The 8,474-nt window shown below is 39.0% G+C and overlaps 1 protein-coding gene across 2 annotated transcripts; it reads left to right on the top strand.

Moving 5' to 3' along the window:
• The first annotated feature begins 1,792 nt into the window (after positions 1 to 1,792).
• LOC127166787 (uncharacterized) lies at positions 1,793 to 6,032 on the top strand. Of its 2 annotated transcripts, XM_051112345.1 has the most exons (3): positions 1,793 to 2,331; positions 2,434 to 2,524; positions 5,735 to 6,032. In XM_051112345.1, the coding sequence occupies exons 1-2, from the start codon at positions 1,862 to 1,864 to the stop codon at positions 2,519 to 2,521; spliced, it is 558 nt and encodes a 185-aa protein (XP_050968302.1). In that variant the 5' UTR covers positions 1,793 to 1,861; the 3' UTR covers positions 2,522 to 2,524; positions 5,735 to 6,032. The 2 variants fall into 2 exon arrangements, with proteins under 2 accessions (XP_050968302.1, XP_050968301.1); XM_051112344.1 differs by having other exon boundaries at positions 1,793 to 2,524.
• The last annotated feature ends 2,442 nt before the right edge of the window (positions 6,033 to 8,474 follow it).

Genomic DNA, 8,474 nt, shown 5'->3' on the forward strand with positions numbered 1-8,474 from the left:
TGATGGCTTCTTTAAAGTTCCTTGGCAGCTCATATATAAACAATCACATTAATTAATTACCTCATTCTGCTTGCATTTTCCCCACGCTTCACTTTCACAAAGCGAGAGGAGTGTTCAGAAATGAAAACAGAGCAGGGAAGGTTTACAGAAAATCTCAGACATTTAATTGGACTTTGTGTGTGTCTTTGTTTATGCCTCTCTCTACCAGTAAAATGACTTGTGAAATTAAAGTGAAATGCTTTGATCACTCATAGCATTTGAATGGGGGGAGGGTTTAAATATTTAAAATTCATCTGCAGCGTCACGCTTTGATCTGCCGGCTGATTAATGAGGTTTGTTATTGAAAATATACTAAACGAATCCCGGAACGCCTGCCCACTGTACTTGCAAGTTGTCTCGTTGAGCGAGGGGAAAAATTACGATATTTTAAAGTAAAGGGTAAACTGCTCTTTGGAATTATCTTTCCTTTTCTCCTCCTCTTTTTGAAAAATGAGACAGAAACAAATAGTATTTTCTTCCTTATGAAGTAGAAGTGTACTTGTGAATAGCAAAATAATAGCAGTATAAATTGTGTTGAGCGAATGATCTTCGGATTATCTGGTAATGTGAGACGTTCACAGAACCGGCCCAATCATTTCAAACATGTTTGATATTCAGGATTTTAAATCAGTATGATCACGGCTATGATTACATCAGTACTTCCACAACTTAAAGTGTGTGCATGTTAAAGATTTCAGGGAAGATAATCTGCAAAGATTCTCCTTATGTGTGCATTGCAACCAGATTTCAGGATTTTAAAAATCTTGTAGTGTGAGCCAGGCTTTTGATATACTATTTGTTTGAGTTGCTTGTTAAATTTAAATGTTTAGTTTCTCTCTGTGTATTTGTTCAACCTTTTCATCCTTAACAAAAGTGTACTTTTTTCAGGATTCTTTGATGAATTGAAAGTTCAAAAGAGCTTTTGTAACATTATACAGCCTTACTTATTTAAACCAGAATATACAGGCGATGAACTAAGAGAGATGGGCGTTATACATTAGAATGCCGGCTCCGGCGTCAGCAACACCAAACATATGCATCGTCTTACGTTCTTGTGAACGTATGTCAAAGACTGACACTGAGAAGAAATTGTTGAATAAAGTCGTTATTTTTGTTTTCTTTGTAGACAAAAGTATTATCGTAGCTTCATAACATTACGGTTGAATCACTGATGTCACATGGACTATTTTAACGATGTCCTTACTACATTTCTGGGCCTTGAACATGTCAGCTGTGTAAATGTCTATGCAGGGTCAGAAAGCTCTTAGATTTCATCAAAAACATCCTAATTACAGGTCTTACAGGTTTGGAACAATATAAGGGTGAGTAATTAATGACAGAATTTTCATTTTTGGGTGAACTATCCCTTTAATCGTAAGAATTGGTCCCTGTACTAAAGTGCAGTGATCACAAAACCAGTCATAAGGGTCAATTTTTCAAAATTAAGATTTATACATCATCTAAAAAGCCGAATAAATAAGCTTTCCATTGATGTATGGATTGTTAGGATAGGACAATATTTGGTCGAGATACAGCTATTTGAAAACCTGGACCTCTGAGGGTGCAAAAAAATAAAAATACTGAGAAAATTGCCTTTAAAATTGTCCAAATGAAGTTCTCAACAATGTATATTACTAATCAAAAGTTCAGTTTTCATATATTTACAGTATAAATACTAGAAATAATAGTGACTTACTTCATTTAAAGTAAAATTTCAAGCTTTCACTACATATATTTCTCATGTCTTACTAACACTCTGACCACCTCTACTCCGTGTGCTTCTCTGCACAGGTCCCGTGCACCCTGGACGCGATCTTCCCAGATGTCCTTCACTCCGGCGCCGGGACACCACGGACCCTGGGTGCAGCAGCAGCGGAAGACGCGAGCCAGGCCCCGGCCGAGGACCTCGCCCCCTCCGCCGCCTCCGGTCTTCGAGATCTCCACCCGGAACCGCTTCGCTCCCCTTCGCGAGACGGAACGCGACGCTGTGATCGTCGGAGACTCCATTGTCCGGTACGTACGTGCTACTTTAGCTAAAGGTAAAGTCCACACCCACTGTTTTCCTGGTGCTCGCGTTCTCGATGTTTCTGCGCAGATACCCGCAATCCTGAAGGACGGCGAGAGCGTCGGCGCGATCGTCCTGCACGCGGGGGTGAACGACACCAGGCTGCGGCAGACGGAGGTTCTGAAGAGGGACTTCAGCAGCCTGATCGAGACGGTTCGCAGCACGTCGCCCGCGACGAGGATCATCGTGTCAGGACCGCTTCCCACGTATCGACGTGGGCACGAAAAGTTCAGTAGACTTCTTGCTCTAAATGAATGGTTACTGACATGGTGTAAAGAACAGAAACTGCTCTTTGTTAATAATTGGAATCTTTTCTGGGAACGTCCTAGGCTTTTCCGTGCGGATGGCCTGCACCCCAGCAGAGTCGGAGCGGAGCTGCTGTCGGACAACATCTCCAGGACGCTACGCTCCATTTGACTAGTAAGTACATCCTCAAATGATTGCTACGACGGCTTTTGTTCTGAACGCTTAAATGAGAGTACTTGCACTGTCCAATCTATAAAGACTGTGTCTGTTCCTCGAATAGTGAGATCAAAACATAAATTTAATGCAGGATCTAGAAAAATCTGATCGTAATTAAACCAGAAAAAAGCAAAATACACGAACAGAAACCATTTTTAAAGCTTGGGCTGCTAAACATTAGATCACTTGCACCGAAAGCAGTTATTGTGAATGAAATGATCACAGATAATAGTTTTGATGTACTCTGCTTAACCGAAACCTGGCTAAAACCTAATGATTATATTGGTCTAAATGGATCCACTCCACCAAACTACTATTATAAACATGAGCCCCGTCAGAGTGGTCGTGGTGGTGGTGTTGCAACAATATATAGTGATATTCTCAGTGTTACTCAGAAAACAGGATACAGGTTTAATTCATTTGAAATACTTTTGCTTAATGTTACTCTGCCAGATATGCAAAAGAAATCTCTCCTATCTCTTGTTTTAGCTACTGTGTATAGACCGCCAGGGCCATATACAGATTTCCTAAAAGAATTTGCAGAATTCCTTTCAGAACTATTGGTTAATTTTGATAAAGTGCTAATTGTCGGAGATTTTAACATTCACGTTGATAATACAAATGATGCGTTAGGACTTGCGTTTACTGACCTAATAAACTCTTTTGGAGTCAAGCAAAATGTCACCGGGCCCACTCATCGTTTTAATCATACGCTAGATTTAATTATATCGCATGGAATTGATCTTACTGATATAGATATCGTACCTCAAAGTGATGATGTTTCTGACCATTTCCTTGTATCGTGCATGCTGCGTATCACTGATATTAACTATATGGCTCCACGTTATCGTCTTGGCAGAACTATTGTTCCAGCCACCAAAGATAGATTTACAAATAACCTGCCTGATTTATCTCAACTGCTCTGTGTACCCCTTAATACACAGGATCTAGACAAAATGACTAGCAATATGGGCACCATCTTCTCCGATACGTTAGAAGCTGTTGCCCCCATCAAATTGAAAAAAGTTAGAGAAAAACGTATTGCGCCATGGTACAACAGTAATACCCATTCCCTCAAGAAAGAAACTCGCAATCTTGAGCGCAAATGGAGAAAAACTAACTTGGAAGTTTTTAGAATTGCATGGAAAAACTGTATGTCCAGATACAGACAGGCTTTAAAAGCTGCTAGGGCTGAGCATATCCGCAAACTCATAGAAAATAACCAAAACAATCCAAGGTTTTTATTTAGCACAGTGGCTAGATTAACAAATAACCAGACGCCACCTGATCTAAATATTCCTTTACAGCTTAATAGCAATGACTTTATGAATTTCTTCACTGATAAAATAGATAACATCAGAAATACAATAACCAGTGTAGATTATACTGCATCTAATATGTCAACTTCTTTCGTCGCACCCAAAGAAAAACTACAGTACTTTACCGCTATAGGACAGGAAGAGTTAAATAAACTCATCACTGTGTCTAAACCAACAACATGCCTATTAGATCCCGTACCCACTAAATTACTGAAAGAATTGTTACCTGTGGCAGAAGAACCGCTTCTCAATATTATCAACTCATCGTTATCTTTAGGTCATGTCCCTAAACCATTCAAGCTGGCGGTTATTAAGCCTCTTATTAAGAAACCACAACTAGACCCTAGTGAACTGGCAAATTATAGACCCATTTCTAATCTTCCATTTATGTCTAAAATTTTAGAGAAAGTTATATCTGCTCAACTGTGCTCATTCTTGCAAAAAAATGATATTTATGAAGAATTTCAGTCAGGTTTCAGGCCCCATCACAGCACAGAAACTGCACTTGTTAAAATCACTAATGACTTGCTTCTTGCATCAGACCAAGGCTGCATCTCATTGCTAGTTTTACTTGATCTTAGTGCTGCGTTCGACACTATAGATCATGACATACTAGTAGATCGACTACAAAATTATGCAGGTATCCAAGGGCAGGCTTTAAGATGGTTTAGATCCTACCTGTCTGATCGCTACCACTTTGTTTATTTAAATGGGGAGTCATCTCAGTTATCACCAGTAAAGTATGGAGTGCCACAAGGATCTGTTCTAGGTCCTCTACTATTTTCAATATACTTGCTGCCCCTTGGTAATATTATTAGAAAACACGGGATTAGTTTCCATTGTTATGCTGATGATACTCAACTATATATCTCAACAAGACCAGATGAAACTTCTGAATTATCGAAGTTAACAGAGTGTGTTAAAAATGTAAAAGATTGGATGACCAACAATTTTCTGCTATTAAATTCAGATAAGACAGAAATATTACTTATTGGACCTAAAAACAATACACAAAATCTTTTGACTTACAATTTACAACTAGACGGATGTACTGTTACTTCCACTACAGTCAAAAGCCTGGGTGTTATATTAGACAGCAACTTGTCTTTTGAAAATCATATTTCTCATGTTACAAAAACAGCATTCTTCCATCTTAGAAACATTGCCAAGCTGCGAAACATGTTACCTGTTTCTGATGCAGAAAAGCTAGTTCACGCATTCATGACCTCTAGACTGGACTATTGTAATGCACTACTAGGTGGTTGTCCTGCATCTTCAATAAACAAGCTACAGATAGTCCAAAATGCAGCTGCTAGAGTCCTTACCAGGTCAAGAAAGTATGATCATATTACCCCAATCTTAAAGTCTCTGCACTGGCTACCTATTAGGTTCCGCATCAGCTACAAAATAGCACTACTTACCTATAAGGCACTTAACGGTTTAGCTCCTGCGTACCTAACTAGTATTCTACCACGCTACAATCCATCACGCTCCCTAAGGTCGCAAAACTCTGGACTGTTGGTAGTACCTAGGATAGCAAAGTCCACTAAAGGAGGTAGAGCTTTTTCACATTTGGCACCCAAACTCTGGAACAGCCTTCCTGATAACGTTCGGGGTTCAGACACACTGTCTCTGTTTAAATCTAGATTAAAGACACATCTTTTAGCCAAGCATTCAAATAATGCATCTCAAACTTTTCCTGCAGCTATATCTGATCAAATGTTCATTATTAATCTTTTAGCTCTGGTTTAACAAACCTTCCTTTTCTTAGTTTGAACAGCAGCTACGCTAATTATGTTCCTATTTGTTCTCTGTTTTTGCCATGGGATTGACATCCCATGGTAACTAGGAATTCACAAGCTCCAGTGTGGATCCAGAACACTTAAGAAGAGATGATGCCAACCCCACAGAGGACTTCAGATGATGCCAACCCTGAAAACATACAGCACTACCGAATTCTGCTACTAATTTATAGTGTTCTTTGTCTGTTTGATTACGTCATTAATTGATCTTTACCACACATCTCTGCCATATGTGCATCAAGCTACTACTACATATATTGTAAAAATGTCAATTTGGTGTAAAGCTGCTTTGCAACGATATGTATCGTGAAAAGCGCTATACAAATAAATTTGAATTGAATTGAATTGAATGTCTATAAGGTAGGTATTTGCAGAGATTCAGGTTATTTTATTTACATTTCTGTGAAGAGAGGTGAAGGAGACAGAGATGGCAGAGAGAACATAATGTTTATTTTCTTTATTTTACAAAAGCACATGTTTTGTTGTTGTACACAAATAAAAGTAGACCCTTCACAGTTTCAAACATTATTCTTATCTGTATGATTAAAAAGTAAACAAAGCATTTTTAGCTCTTTACGCTGTCTTCGACCCCAGAGTTTTGTTGCGGGATGATTTTCATGTCCGTGGGTTGAAGCAACCCCAATAAAGTAATATTTAGCCCCTGGAAGATGTCTCTCAAATTGTCCCACAGCAACATTAAAAGAGAGTAGATTAATGTTTTATTAATTTAACACGATTACAATTTTTTTTTACTTTCCCTGGTAATTAGTTACTTTTATGATGATGTAACTCAGTTACTATTTGTGAGAAGTAACTAGTAACTATTTTTTTTTTTTAAAGTTAACATGCCCAACACTGTTAAAGTGTTACCAATTTTGAAACTTTTTTTTTCCAAATTTTCAAACAAATCTGCATCTACCCATTCAAAATTATAGTCAAAACAGTTATTTCTATGAATTTCACATAATTTCATTGCAATTCCTTAATTATAATTTAAATTGTAATTATGCATTATCTTCGCTACCTTAATTGAAATTCAGGAATACAGCCCTTTAAACATATTGAGGTTTATTATTGTTTGGGAACAGTAGTAGTCTGGATACATGAATTATTCTCAAAGAATCCCATTAACTCGAATTGCTGACCCTCCTGACACTCTACAGTGCAACCCACTTCTCTCTACCATCACACAGGTGTCTATCACCAACCAACAAGGCCAATGCAGTTAAACCCTATGTTAAGGTTTACCCCACAGTTGGCCAGGTGATGAGAACTGGGGCAGTCATCTTTAAAATGTGTGTGTGTTTCAGTCCTGATATCTCTTCTTAAAACCTGTGAAGGAGAGGGCTTGAATTGATCAGCATCAAGCTGACAGTGTCTTTGTAGTGGGGCTGGACCATGCTGAGTTCATGGAATTCAGAATAAGCTTGAATAGATGAGCGCTCCAGCGTGCTAAAGGCTTACATAAATGAGGAATTATTAGGCTATAACCGAAACACGAGGCACTAACTGTACCATCAGAGTCACGGCTTTTCTCTTTAAAGCAACTCGTATTGAAGAGTACAGCAACCTTAAAGACGCATTTTTCACATGTAGTTCTACTTCAATAATTGCATTAGGAGATATTTGCTTAATGCAAGTTCAAACATGCCCGCATTTAAATTCATAAGCAGGAAAATAAACAGAGATAAATGTGTCCACTTGATCCAGAAATGCCTCAGTGAGTTTGCTCCAGAATAATGTACCCGGCCTGTAAAATGCTTATTAAATTAGAGGAGCACTCCTTCTTACAATACAATGCTTTCATCATCTAATAAATATTCAAAAGATAGACGGCTCCGAAAACAAATATGAGACATAGTTTGCAGTTGTTTTCATGTGACATGAATGTTTCATTAAGTGCTAAATGTAGAAAAGCCATTCCAATTTCTTCTCCAGCCGCAAGCTGCACCAAACCCAAACTGAATCCTAATGAGTTTTCTATTACAGTAGGGAATTTGCTGCAGTCTGACTACAAAGCCTAATGTTTAGGGGTAAAATTAGAGCAGTGTTGCCAGATGAGTCGTCTCCAAAAAGAAAGAAAAACAGATTTCCAGTGGATGATTCTAGTGCAGTAAAACTTCAGCAAATCTTTGCCACACTTCCCCACTCATCGCAAATTTCCACCACAATCATGATCAACGACCATCAAGCCAGTCTGAGAGGCCAGGGAAGTGTGAAATTTTCATTTTAGCACTGGCCTGGGCAGGTTGTGTGGAGAAGGTGAATAACCGAGGTTGTTGCAGGTCAGCGATGATGTATCTCCCGTAAGGTGTTGTCTGCGTCTGACAGGTGATGTAGCGGGTCATGAATTGCCTGTCTTAACATTTCAGGCCCTGCACAGACCGATGTTTCAGATGCTGTTGCGGAGGCATTATAAGGAAGAGCCACCTGCTTGTGAACAAGGTGATCAATGAACAGGGAGCTTTCAGTGGGCTCCGTATTGATGTTTCAGGACTGGGGCCTGAATCAATGGCAGCTGTTTGAGTCTGACTGAGCTAACTGCGCTTAACGCCAGCTCTGAAGGTGAAATTAATTGATTAAAGGGATGACAGATATTGGAGACGGGTGTCAATCTGTGTTTATTTATGCTCCCATGAGCGATTATAACAGGAGGAGGGGTGCGTCTGGGACAAGAAGAGCTCAGGGTTTTTCTTTTACCAGGTTATCACAATGTCTTTGGTTCCTCTGTGGTAGTTTGATGCAATTAGTGGCATTGAAAGTGGTTGAATGGCATCAAATTTTAAT

The sequence above is a fragment of the Labeo rohita genome, chromosome 6, assembly GCF_022985175.1.
Source record: "Labeo rohita strain BAU-BD-2019 chromosome 6, IGBB_LRoh.1.0, whole genome shotgun sequence".
Lineage (NCBI taxonomy): Eukaryota > Metazoa > Chordata > Actinopteri > Cypriniformes > Cyprinidae > Labeo > Labeo rohita.

Excerpts from the sequence above, each read along its gene's own strand:
- LOC127166787 (XM_051112344.1), top strand. The coding sequence starts at position 1,862 with ATGTCCTTCACTCCGGCGCCGGGACACCACGGACCCTGGGTGCAGCAG.